This window comes from Uloborus diversus, chromosome 6, assembly GCF_026930045.1.
Source record: "Uloborus diversus isolate 005 chromosome 6, Udiv.v.3.1, whole genome shotgun sequence".
In the NCBI taxonomy this organism is placed as follows: domain Eukaryota; kingdom Metazoa; phylum Arthropoda; class Arachnida; order Araneae; family Uloboridae; genus Uloborus; species Uloborus diversus.
The window spans coordinates 16,223,862-16,238,173 of NC_072736.1; the positions used below are offsets into that span (position 1 = coordinate 16,223,862).

General features: G+C 34.6%; 1 protein-coding gene across 1 annotated transcript in view; it reads right to left on the reverse strand.

Moving 5' to 3' along the window:
• LOC129224241 (dorsal-ventral patterning protein Sog-like) overlaps window positions 1-14,312 on the reverse strand; it is a 128,455-nt gene that overhangs the window by 77,642 nt on the left and 36,501 nt on the right. The window contains exon 2 of the mRNA XM_054858666.1: window positions 11,084-11,187. Coding sequence (XP_054714641.1) covers window positions 11,084-11,187 — 104 coding nt within the window. The remainder of the gene's footprint in view (window positions 1-11,083; window positions 11,188-14,312) is intronic.

Here is a 14,312-nt window from a genome sequence, read left to right on the forward strand (position 1 = left end):
TACAATATTCACTTTAATTAATGTACAGTTGGACTCTTTTAATCCAACCACGGTTGATACGAAATCGCGGTTAAAACGAACATTTTCTTCGTTAAGTCTGGTTTGTTATTGAATTAAATTAATAGCTTCGGCTAGGGCGATCAACATTTCAGGCATCTTTACTAAAATATTTCTGACATTTTATTAAAAAAATTCCGACATCTTTATTTTTAAAAAAAAACGTGATTAAATACTGTAATTTTCCTTTTTCGAAACTGTTTAGCATTTTGTGAGGTAGAAGGCCTATAACATCAGTGGACACTTCAATTTGTTTGGAGATAAAACTGTCTAGCTCTCATTGTAGATTACAACCTATACCGATTTGACTATCATCGTTCTTTTTTAATTTCCCCCCAAAACATTAATTTTTAAGAAAGTAGTTTAATTTTGCTCAATGGTGCTTTTAATAATCTTTCAATGTGCGCATTACCAATAGTAAATAATAGTAACTCATTTTAGTTAATACGATCAAGTTCGAGAATTTTTGACCTTTCATATAAACCGAGTTCAACTGTATTTAGGATTGTTCGTTTCGACAAATTTAAAAAATATGTAGATCGCAATTTGAGAAAAAGAAAGGGGGGGGGGGGTGTACTTATGAAACTGTTACATATGGCCTATGGCGACTTAGGAAATTCCTTAGTTTTGCATTTTTATAATGTAGTTGGAATGATTACGGAATATTAGGAAGAGTAATTTATGTACAGTGTGCAAAACATGTTAATAAACAAATAAATATTCTATTTGCGATAAAACGATATTGCGGATGGACTGGCGAAAGAGGGCTCTACTATGACTCAGAATAGTGGGAACCCTCTGACGTACCTTGAACTATACTCCAGATGTAAGGCTACTATAAACAGCTCTTGGAAATGTCCACCTGAGCATCCATGGTATTTTTGCGAGGGTCCTGGTGCTTCCCTTGGATTTGAGGGTGACAGGAGAGAGATCAAACTGCTTTGACTCGCCTGAGCACAGGCCATCTAAAAACCCTCAGATTTTCCCATGGAAATAGGACTTTCCCAATTTGCACCAAATGTCACACTGAAGAGGCCACTGCACAACATCTGATTCTTTGTGTTGGTTTGGTACGCGAGGATCTACTGAAGAGACCTGCTTCTGTCTTGAAGTTGATTAAGGCGAACAACCTAATGGATCTGATCTGATTTAGAACAAAGAGATAAGTAAGAAGAAGATAAATATTCCAAATGCAGCGTATTTTAAAAACGACCCTCTTGTGATGCAAATTTAATATTGTATCAAAGTTCATGATTTGCTTATGATAAAAACTATCAAATCGCAACGAAAGAAATTCTTGTCTTTTCTTCAAACGAATTTCATATTTGTAGAATCAGCTAACAATAAAAAGCGAGCAAGCTGGAAAATGCCATGAGCTTCACTACTGGAAAGCAAGAAAAAGATCATAAAGCGAGATAGACTACTATAGCCAACTTTTCCAGTAGTAATTCTAGATAAACGAGAGCTGCTTTTCGAGACCAGAAAAGAAAAAAATCTAAGACATTTCTGATTTCATATTTGATAAGTACATTTAATTCTTTTATATCTCTTACGTCCAATCTTCAAAAAGACTGACTGCAGTTTCTTGATTTTTATCCTCATTCACATCATATCACGTGTTGCATTGCTGTTAAAAATGTTTGCTTATGACAATATTCATTTTCGTTGTTATATGTATTTGCAATATTCATTTATGCTAGTTTCGAATGTTTTACTCGCCAATAGTTGTCTGGTCGCCAACAGAAGTAGACGTATCTTTCTGATACATATTAATACCGTTTTGAGGGCGGCTAACAAGAAGGGCATTTTTAACTCATAAGGCGTGTGTTTTAGAAAGAGTCAACCAATATTAACGGAAAGGTAGTTGACCCGCAAGTCAAGATCAAAGTCTCGATTCGACCCCCACATTAAAGCTAATAACGACAAGCGTTTCAGTGTGGCTATATGTTATTTTATGCTTTTCCAGCTTGGAAGTTGAATTTCTAAAGTATTTGTCTCATTTTTAAAACTACCAAAGACATCAGGGCAAACTTCCTGGCAGCACTGTGAAGTAGATCCTAATCACAACATTATGACGTTGTCAGGTTAGGTTGCCTTAACTATAGGCTTCGATTAATCTACGCAAAGCTTTGATTTTTACAATGAATTATTTAATAAGGAATAGAGATGGGAACGGTCGGAAAAAAATGGAAAGTTTGGAGAAAAACGTTGTTTGCTTTTTTTCCTCCATTTTTTTTCTTAAAGGGTGTATTTCCACTCGGGAAATTAAAAAATTTTGAGATTTCTAACACAAAGTTATGTATTCAGAAATTTAAAACACTTACAGTCCAATACTTTTTTTTGTTAAATATATATATATTTTTTAATGTTCAGTATCCCACATGGAAACACTAACTATGATAATGAACAAGCTGTAAGATTCGATTTCCCTGTATACCAAAGTATTATTTGCTACTTTTCTCATTAAAGCTGTTATGTACAGCTGTACACACAGGACAGAATTAGTAAATTAATAATTTCAATAAGTGAAAATGTGTAAGTAAAAAAATTAATACATTTTCATTTATCGGGTGTGTGTGTACGTGTAGATATAGGGGAGAGTGACCCAAAGCGTGTAGGTTTTCGAAGAACGCTCGAAAATTGTAGTTTTATTTATTTTAATCGCAACAATTTCGGTTTATTTCCTAGCAGGGTTCTTGAACTTCAAAATAAAAAGTGTGAATTTAGTATTATTTCAAACCCAATATTTATTTATTATTAAACTTAACAAACATGTAGAGACGTACCGAGTACCCGGTAACTACTCGGTGCTCGGCCAATTTGTTTTGGTCAGGTAATCGGCCAATACCGAGTAGTTGTAAAAAATTGAATATTGTTCAAAGCAGATTTTACAATTAATAAAAAAGTGCACACACAAGCATATTATAATACTGCAATCATTTACAATTCAAATTTACAAGTCAAATCTAAATTTTGAGAATAATGAAGTTTGTTATCCTTTAATGGAGTAAATCTTATATTTTAATGCCCCAAAGTTAAGGAAACTTATTTAATTAAAAATGAGGCAAAAAAGGTAAGTACGGAAAATACGAAATTTTTATTTTATTAAATGATTTTGCCACTAACAAAATTTTTTATAAGAAGCATAAAATACCTTTTCTTAAAAAATAAAACTTTAAAAGCACAAATGTGCAGAAACACTGCAGACACGTGTTTTGGCATTAGAACGCATGCTTTTTTTCAATACACAAAATGTAATCTTATGGATTTAAAGACATCCGACAAAAGTTGGAAAAGCTCACATTTTATGCACTGAAAAAGATGTTCCTTGTAATGCAGTAACACGTGTCCGCAGTGCCCCTGCACATTTGTGCTTTTAACGTTGTTTCATTTGCTTTTAAAAATTATTTACATTTGGCAGACTACAAGTATAGATTGATATAATTTGTTTTAATTCCGACTTGATTAATCCTACCTTTTATGCAGTTGTTTATTTTTAATCTAAAAAAAAATTTATCAGTAAAATTATTGACACACAAACAAAATCTTTTAAACAATGCATAATTAAATTTCAGCTGGAATTTTGTTTTAAAAACTGTTATTTGGACATGGAGGTCTAGACTACTATTTCAACGAGTTCAAAATTCGTAACGTGTGTGTCAGTGGTTTTCCTTAAAACATAATTGGAACTCGGTACTCGGCCGAGTAGTGAAAGGCCGAGTACTCGGCTACTCGGACAAAGTGCTACTCGGTACGTCTCTACAAACATGTGAAAAACTCGCTTTGCTCTAACCATTAAGCCCAAAGCGGGTAAACTTAACCAATTGTAGTTTGGTACATTTGCCAATCAAATATAAAGTTACAAATGATTTAACTAGTTGACTACCTACCTGCCATTATATAAAAAATATAAAACAGTTGAACTCATCCAATTTAAAGTCAGTACATTCGTTTATAAAACATAAAGAAATAACTGAGTTAATTAATAGACTAATAAATTGCCATCCTAAAAAACAACTTCTTAAAGTTATACTTATCATATTGAAAGAGAAAATCTAAGTCAGCACACGAGTCAAGAAATTTTAAATAAATCCATGATTAAATCCTATACCCGCTTTACCCAAAGGCACGTTTTTTTATTTCAATAATTATAACCTTAAATTAATAACTTTAAAAAAAATAAATGACCATCGTAGTTTATAGGTGGATAGTGTCAGAATAAGTTAATATTATTGACAATAAAAAAATAAGCTGGTCCTCGATTAATCACAAGTTACAAAACTTCATTTTTTTAAAACTATGTATCATTATTTTTATTTTAAGCCTGGTTGCGCCATGCCGCTTCACTGCTGCTTCGCTGGGAGTGATAATAACTCGGGGTGTTCGGGTAAGCACGACATACGTATTCATTGCCGCATCCAAAAGCCTACCCGCTTTAGGCCACCCTTCTCTATATAAATGCGTGCAACAAACTTATTTAAGAAATAAAAGCAACTTTCTGTTGTAAATCTTACAATTTGCAAAAAAAAAAAAAAAACACTCCCTGATAGTTTAACCCTGTATATCAGGTTTTGCGGTACTCGTGGAGGAATGGTGGAAAAACAACCAGTGTTGAATTTTCAATCCTGTATATCGGTCTTTCTGATACTGGTAATACGAGTTACCGAAAAGCAACTTTCACTGAACGTTCAACACTGTACATCGGGTTTCGCGGTACTCGTGGAGGAATCGCGGAAAAACAACACGTGTTGAATTTTCAATCCTGTACATCGGGCTTTCTGGTACTTGTAATACGAGTTACTAAAAAGCAATATTAACTGAACGTTCAACACTGTACATCGGGTTTTGCGGTACTCGTGGAGGAATCGCGGAAAAACAACACGTGTTGAATTTTCGATCTTGTACATCGGGCTTTCTGATACTTGTAATACGAGTTACCGAAAAGCAACTTTCACTGAACTTTTCACCCAGTACATCGGGTTTTGCGGTACTCGTGGAGGAATCACGGAGAAACAACATGTGTTGAATTTTCAATTCTGTACATCGAGCTTTCTGGTTCCTGTAATAGGCGTTAACGAAAAAAAAATTTCACTGATCGTTTAACCCTGTACATCGGGTTTTGCGGTGCTCGTGGAGGAATCGAGGAAAAACAACACGTGTTGAATTTTCAATCCTGTACATCGGACTTTCTGGTATTTATAATCGAGTTACCGAAAAGCAACTTTCACTGAACTTTTCACCCTGTACATCGGGTTTTTGCGGTACTCGTGGAGGAATCGCGGAAAGACAACACGTGTTGAATTTTCAATCCTCTACATCGGACTTTCTGGTTCCTGTAATAGGAGTTAACGAAAAAAAAAATTTCACTGAAAGTTTAACCCTGTACATCGGATTTTGCGGTACTCCTGGGGGGGGGGGGGGGGGAATCACGGAAAATCAACCTTCACTGATATGTGTTCCAGCGTTTAATAAAAAAAAATTGACTGGTATTCTTATTGTTTGACTTTTTTTTAAATAAATTTATCACACATATATAAGGTAGCACTTTTTGACCGCAAGTTGCTAAAATATTTTTAATAGATTGCCCATAAATTTTGTATTTGTCGTTATTTTCCTTACTACTTCCATCGAGTTTTGATTAAAACTGTATGGTTTATTTTATCTAGACAGACTATCGTGAACATTTAAAAGTACTTTTTGACACATACAAACATTTTTTTTAATCGTTTTGGTCTTTATTATGGTTTCTGTAATTCTTGAGTAAAAAAAATTGCTTTGGCCGCTCATAAGGTTTTCTCCTCTTCTGGAATAAATAGCAAATTGTATCCTTTTGATTGTTAATGTATTTAACAGTCGCTGTAAAAGTATTAGAAATGTACGCTAACAATGCGTCAAATGAACCCTTTCAATTGTATTAAAATATCACTTTATCACCATCTTATTTATTAATATTAAATGAAATAAATACTGATACTATAGTTAATATCAAGTAAAACAATAGTTAGTAAAATAGTTAATTATTGTTACTATAAACTATAATTATTTCAAATAATTTTCTAGCTGCAATCGACGGCTAGGTAATACAGCAGCAAGGGAGTAAAAAAAAAAAAAAAAAAAAAAAAAAAAAAAAAAAAAAAAAAAAAAAAAAAAAACCTCACGTTTTATTAACTTAATTTTCAAAAAGCACATAACAATTGAATGCCGTTGCGTTTGCTTGTGCTTAATTACGTTAGTCATACATTTTTCATGCAAAAAAATAATAATAAATAAAAAAATAAAAAACTTTCACAAATGACTTTTGTGGGTAAATAAATCGACGCTACACGCTAAGTCTGACTGACTGAAATAGCATATGAGCGATGTAATTTAGTCTTCCCTTTTAAAGCTTCAAATCATCCACAAGATGCACGAATGAACCAAAAGCGGGGGACTCCACCCCCCTCAAAATTTTGGATTTTAAAGCTGTATTGCCGGTTTTAAGTATGGCAATATATCTAAATATAAGAATTGATTGAACTTTCCCCTCCCTCCCATTGGAAATTTCTCGTTTCGCCGGCGATAATATGTTATACGCTGTCATTTTTTCATACACCACAGCCAGAGGATGTATGAATAATAAAATATAGAAAACAGTATTCAAATTTTAACAGGATGTTATTGCACTTTCCCTTAATTCTATTAGAAAATGAAATTTTAAAAAAAAGATATTTTCCAGCGTTTTATGAAATAAACGAGCTGATGTGTGCATCACATGACTTCCTTTTACACCAACTTAATGCTATTTCCCCATTATTGGCAATTTTAATGTGATTTAATAGGTAACTCTTTAAATATCACCAACAGTGGCCAAATTGAAACCAGATTATAAAAATAAATAAAATAAATAAAAAAGGGCTAAATATGTCATCAAGTGGGCGACAAAACTTGGCGACCAAAAAACTGGCGATATATCGCCAAGTGTCCGTTAAATTATAACACCAGTTGAGTTTGCATCGAAATTAACAATGATTTCCCCCTAAAAAGGAGCAAAACCCCCCTTTAGAAACACCCGATTGCAACCAAAAGGGGAGGTGCATAACTAGACCCCACTAGGAGTATACGTACCAAATTTCAACTTTCTAGGACATACCGTTCTTGAGTTATGTGACATACATCCGCACATCCGCATATACATACATACATACATACGGACGTCACGAGAAAACTCGTTGTAATTAACTCGGGGATTGTCAAAATGGATATTTCGGGGGTCTATACGTTCTTAGGCCAACCACGTGTGGTCGGGTTTGAAAAAAAGAAAAAAAAAACTGAACATTCATTCAGGGGTGAGCAAAATGGAAATTAAGGCCGATTTTTGAGTGAAATGTTTTTTGCGAATACAATACTTCTTATTTTGTAAAAGGAAGTAAAAATAAAATAAAAGTCCCTGCAGCGTTTAGTTTTGTTCTTTAAGCTTTAAGTTTTATCTGTTATTAATTTTTGTACATTAAAATACTTCAACCTTTTTCATGGAATGCTATGTATTTCACAACATTAAATGAAATCGATAAGAAAAAAGGGAATTCGTGAGCACAAAAGAGTCGTAAGCATACACAGTAAAACATCAGTTAACTAAAGTGATTGGACCCGAACTCCCTTTGATAAATCAAAAACTTCGGACTAAAGAGGTTGCTTAAAAATGGACAGGACACCGTGGAAACTTTGAGTATGGATTTAAACATGTTCACGTTTACAAAATAACTACTAAATGTGATATTTTTAACTTACTGTGTTACTATGACTATTTAGGTACACATTTTTTTCAATGGGAGTCATACAAGTCAGAAAATGTAATGAAAATTTAATAACACATGATACAGTTAACTTTAATTTGCGCTGTGATATTAATGATGCAGTTAACTTTAACTTTGTTTGACTTACTTAACTTTAAATAACGTTGAAAAAATAAAAACTTTTAAGATTCAATTGCTTTCGAATTTTACAGCATTTGAAACTAGGATTATTAACAGTGTTCTAAAGATTTACTAAATAAAATTTAAAAAAAAGAAGAAAAAAAAAAGATTTCGGTTTGAATAAATTCGAATATCGAGGTTTTATAGTATTCACCAATAGCTGATTCTATGGCAATAAACCTGGTCAAGATAAAAGGAGTGTCGCAATATTGTTTACGAAACGATTTTGAAGGGTCCTACTTAGTCGGCCTATTCAAAAACTACGTTGCAAAGAATTGCGTATGAACTTCACAGAAACCGACTTCTCTCCCAAAGTAAAAAAAAAAAAGTTATCTTCCAATTATTTTCATTTTTCTTTGAAATCCTTCCAAAAACGGAGATTAGAAACAAGGACGAAACATTCTCCGGGACTCTTGGCGTCATCCGGAGCACCGCTTTCGTTTCCCGCCAAGAAAAAACTTATCGTCTGCGACAGGGGGGCAACGTCGCACTCCGCGGAGAGATATGAATATTTATATAACCCTACAGTGCCGAAATGAGTGACCATAACAAGTCGCTCTCGGTGGATTAGAATCGCGCGTGCTAATTCTGGCACCCCCAGACACGCCCTCTCCGGCAACAATCGAATTTTGGAACGCCGACAAATTGGACGCAGTGCCTCTTCAAGAGTTCCACGTCTACGAAGGTCAAGAACGCTTCCCGGTTCGAGACACAAACATCTACACATACCCCGAAAAATGACAACAAGTGAATCGGGAGGAATTCCATCGATGGCATGAAACCTTCCTTTTGTGTTTTGCCATTTTGTCTATTTCTAGAACTTGCATCCCTCCTAACAGGTGATGCCAGCGGAGCAGGAAAAGGACTCGTTCTATTTTATTTCTCCCTCGTTCCTGGAGGAAAGAGGGCCGATACTATCGTTGACAACTGGCTGATGTGTATCAGCTACGCTATTAGGCGGCGTACTTAGCCACGATGGGCTTTTAAAAATAAACACGAGCGAGACGCTTCTTGGATGGTTCGGGGTACGAGCGAGAAAGCACTCGAAAGCTTCAAGAGTTTCTGGAAGACTTTTTCTAATGACAACTCTTTTCCACGTCTTTTCTCCTCAAAAAAAAAAAAAAAAAAAAAAAAAACAGTCTGCTCCACCAGATAGCTAGCACCTGTTCAGCAGAACGTCGATCTGATAATAGAAGACGCATCCACCCTGATGGCGATCTTTCATGACTTGATCTGATAAAACACGAAAACAGCTTCACTGCAACTAGCAAAGAATACATTGTTGCAACCATTAAATTATAATTTATACGATGCATTAAATCATGACGAACAATAAATGTCAAATGGCTAAAAGGAACTATTGAGATGTGGCTGAAGAGTTGGCGAGAGCATTCAATGAGGGTATAATTAATGGAAAAGCTGCATTTCGTGCTTCTATTCTAAACACAGCAGTTTCGACACAGCGGTAGTTGTTGGAAGATTCCGACGCTAATCGATGGAATTAGTGCGTTTAATGAAACACAAAAGAATTTAAGAGCAACTTTTAGTTCAGAAATTGCATGAATAAATCAACGGGTTAGCGAAATTCGAACTTAGTATTAGATTGCTTAAATCAATTTACGGATTAAAGAAATACAACCTAAATACTCCACACATTGTATGAACCAATCAACGAGTTAAAGAAAATCAAACTAAATAATCTATTAAACACCACACACGGATCAATTTACAAATTAAAAAAAAAAAAAAAAACTCAAACCAATATCCAGATGTACAGGAATCAATCTACAGATTTCAGTTTCAAACTAAATAATCTATTAAATACAAGGCAGGGATCAATTTACGAATTTAAGAAAAAAAAACTAACATTCCAATGTTATGTACAGGGATCAATCTACGGGTTTAGGAAATTCAAACTTGCTTTTACGAAGCAAACGTTTTCATCACTATAAATGCGTTTATTTATTGAAAAAATCATTTGTATTTTTTGCTTTTATATAATGCAACGCCTGCATTCGTCTAATTCAATAGAAATTAACCGTCAATTATTTGAACCAACGTATGTCAATGATCAAAAAGTGAGAAACAAGATATATTGAATGAGGTCGTTTCCAATATTTTAAAAGTATTCATTTCTGAAAGAACATGATTAAAAACATAGGATCTAACCATTTTTTAAATAATTTGTTTAAGTTTAATATTTTTAAAAAATTATTTAAACCGGTGATCTTTCATTGTTTACATTTCTTGCCGATGACATCACAAATGATGAAATGCCATTTTGCGTTGCCATTCAGAGAAAAATATTTAATTCGCATCTTTACTCACGTTTATTGGCAACGATAGAGTTGATAGCAAGCGTAGAGCGCAATTTTAATTCGCTTCTTGGTTATCATAACGTGGAAACGCGGTACAAAGATGCGCCAAAAAGCATCATTTGTGACGTCATCTAGACCACGCCTTGTTTGAAAAATCGGACATTTTAAAAAATTAATTAAAAAATAACTATTGGAAAATAAAAGAATTTTCTGGGTCCTTTTTTTTTTTTTTTTTTTGCTTATTCTATCAATTTCAGTGACTAAAAGTACTACTTTTGACTGAAGGAAACAACCCCATTAGGAAGGAAGTTTGTTATCAGGAAGGGCATTGCATTTTGACTTATTATACGGCTCAAATCAATAGATTAATGGATAGTCAAATTGTCAACAAATGCAAAAATCTCATATTTTAAGGAAATCTAACCGTGATGTCATCATTTTGTGCTCATAAAACAGTTTTTGCTCCGCATATTTTTTCAAGTGAATTTCCATTGGTCAAATGAGTACAGTTCATGAACGAAGATTCTGTATTTGCATCGGTTTTTTTGATTAATCAATATGGCTCTACCCTCACCAAAAAAGAATGAGCCATTTCGAAAGCATATTATATGAATTCACTTCCTCCCTTTCTTTAATGCTTCCAAACGTTCCCCAAATAGCGGGAACTATTGCTCAGCAGTAGTTTCAACTAAGATTTGGGGGTGTAGAGAAAAATTAAAATGATCTGAATAAAGAAATAAATAAAAAGCTACTTACAGGCATGCATTCGCACCTCATGCAATAAAGCATTCCAAACGGAGGTCCTAAATCTGGTCTCCATCGTTCTTCAAGCTCATAACTGAAGTTGCCAAACTGGCAGTCTGAAAGAGTTAAGGCAACGTGAGCATCTCTTATGCAATCATAGAATAAAGAAATATACATAGAGAGGCTCCGTCTATGGTAAAAAGGAGATGAAATTGGAGCTGGAATTATGGGATACAGCGGTGCAATTATGGGCGGGGTTATGAAAGCAACCAAATAAAGTAGCTGGCGGATTGGTTTACATTTTAATTTATGTTGTAATGCACTTTCAAAAGCGTGCTTCATGAACTTGCAACAATATCTAAGTTTAAAATAACTACCAATTGAGATTCAGCAATGGAATGTTTAGAACCAAAATGTATCTCAAGATATTTAACAAGAAGCTAAGGATCTTGGGATACAGAGGTGCATCTTCCGGCTTCAATTTCTTAGTATAGCGGGGCCTCTCTATGTAATTTCTTTACTCAATGAAGGCGATTTAAGCCACATGCATAGCATATACAAACATTTGTAAAGGATGTAAAAATCATGCGTTTTTATTTTTTAAATCAATAAAACAGATGTTTTTAATTAAAATTTAAAATCTCAATTTCTGTTTAAAATTCAAATTGGATATTTTGATTTTTAAAGAGATTTACTAGTGAATTTACTTAATGAAATCAACTTGAAGTTGATATTTTTTAACTATGGCTTTGTACTGAAAGTATTGATGCAATAAAACACTTTCATAATGTGATGTGAAACGAATTTCAATGCAAACGCACATGATTCAAATAAAACTTAATACACATATTATAAAAGTACACAATATATATACTATAGCTGGTATATATCCAGCAAAATAAATCTGTAAATTAAAAAAAAATGTGTTTGGCATGCATATTTGTTCTAAAGTATTTTATCCCAAGTAGATAACTTCTGGAAATATGCAAAATAGCAATGACTTACTTTACGAATTTTTAAGCTGACTGAGAAAAAGACAGAACTATGTAGTGAGATTTAGATTTTTTCAGAGGAATTCTAAAAATTAATTTAAAAATAAAATTAATGTAATTAAATATAATGAAAAATTTGAAAAAATAATGATTGAAATAAATAATTATTAATATCACTGATTTAAATCATTGAAACCTTGAACATACAAAGTAAGTTTGAAAAAAGATCTCAAAATCTCACAAGGTAAAACAAAACATATTGTAACGGTTCCGGCGAGAGTTCCAACTTTCTTGAAAGGACGACACAGTTCTTGAATAAAAGCACAGGAAATTTATTTACACTATGTACAGGAGAGATCGTTAACAACTGCTAAATTAATCATCAGCAATTAAGCAAATATCACTCTACACCGTAAACTCAACGGTTACCACGTATTTACTTCCAAATACGAAAACAACACAGCGAAATGTCTCGCAATAAACAGAGCTAATACACTCTCAGTACAAATTCTCAATCGAAACTAACTTTTTATTACGCGGGACGCTTTTATAAACATCGAAAGAAATCTCTCAAATATTCCAAACGCTTCTCGAAAATAGTAGACCGTTATCAAATTTTATCAATGAACAAAAAAGGGGGTTCGTATACTTCTGCCGAATGTATAGGGGCTGTATATTCATTACGGGAAACTATTTACAGGTTACGTTGCTACAATAATTACTATTTACAGAATTTGTAACAATATAAACAAGCAAGAATCTACAGGAACACATGGTCGCAAACGGAATGCTGATTATCAGCACACAAAAGCAGAAACTGACGGATAACATTTATAACTAAAGAGAAGACGAGAAAAGAAGTTAAATAAATCTCGTTAAGTAGATTACGAAGGTAGCACATGACAACATCAATTAAGTTATTATTTTCGGGTGGTTTTTAATCTCTTGAATGTGTCTGTTCACTTCCCTAACACTGTTATTATTTTACTTATGGCATTAAAACAACGTTTGTAAAGAAATAAGATTCTGAAATATGTCACCGCGTACTTTTGGAGCACTTACAATCATTTAGTAAAAGTGCAGTTGTTAAATATTATCACTTTCGTGTGTACAAACATTTTTGAAGTCCACGATAAATTATCAAATTTTCGTTTCTAGAAAAAGAAAACAATTTTAAGTTTCGCATTTACCGTACTAGCAAAAATAATTTTGGCGTGATTCAAAGTTCTCTCTCTCTCTCTTTTGAGCAATCACGATTGCTTATTGTTCTCATTTGACGGTCCTTGGCATTCCGGTTCCTTTTTCAGCTTGGACCAGGAGCCTCTGCAGTACCACCGCCCACCGGCCTCTACAGGCGCGACTGTCCCCCGGTAGCCGCTTTTCCTGCTCGGTGGCGTCCATGTCCTACATACACGCACGCTCACTCACACGCATTGTTACGCACATACACACTCACACACACAAGCCGTAACACACATACACACACGCCTAAGTGCACACACACAAGCTTACACATGCACGCACGTGCGCCTGCACACATACCCAAACAAACACACGTAACCCCCAGAAGCCCCCCCCCCCCAAGCCTGCCCTTCCTTCTGGAAGGGCAGGCTTGGGGGGACAGGAGTCGTTTTTGGTAGCAATAAGTGCAATGAGTTGGGTCCTGTCGTGATTGCGAAAAACATAATTTTAATTCAAAATTTCAGAATTCAAACTTTTTTTTTTTTTTTTTTTTTGAACGCTCGTAGAAATGCCAGATTCCCACCTTTCACCCCTTCCTGAAACAGATTTTTTTTTTTTTCAATTACCAATTCTAGAACTTTTACGTTAATAAACACTGTTAAATATGCAAACTCCGCTGATCTAGGAAACAAAATGTTGTAAGCATGGCTGCGGAGTTGGAAGTTTAAAGTTTCAAGAGTCAGAGTCGGTCACTTTCTCTCAAAGTTCGCAACTCTACCAGTGCTTGCGGAGTCGGAGTCTGACTGATTTCGGAGCCGAGGTCGATCATTTTTCCGGCGACTCCCACTCTAATTGAAGCGGGGTACAGGTCAATGATAAAAGTTCGCGCCCATCCGCGGCAGTGATGGACAGAAAAGAATCCCCTGACAGGCAACGAGTGACCGTGGGAAGCAAGAGGACTCAATTGGTGGCTGCTCCCCCTCCTCAAACAAAGGCCGGGGTTGACTTTCTCCGGAACATGTGTCTCTCTTGTTTATCGTCCCCTGACGTCACAAAGGGTGTCCTTC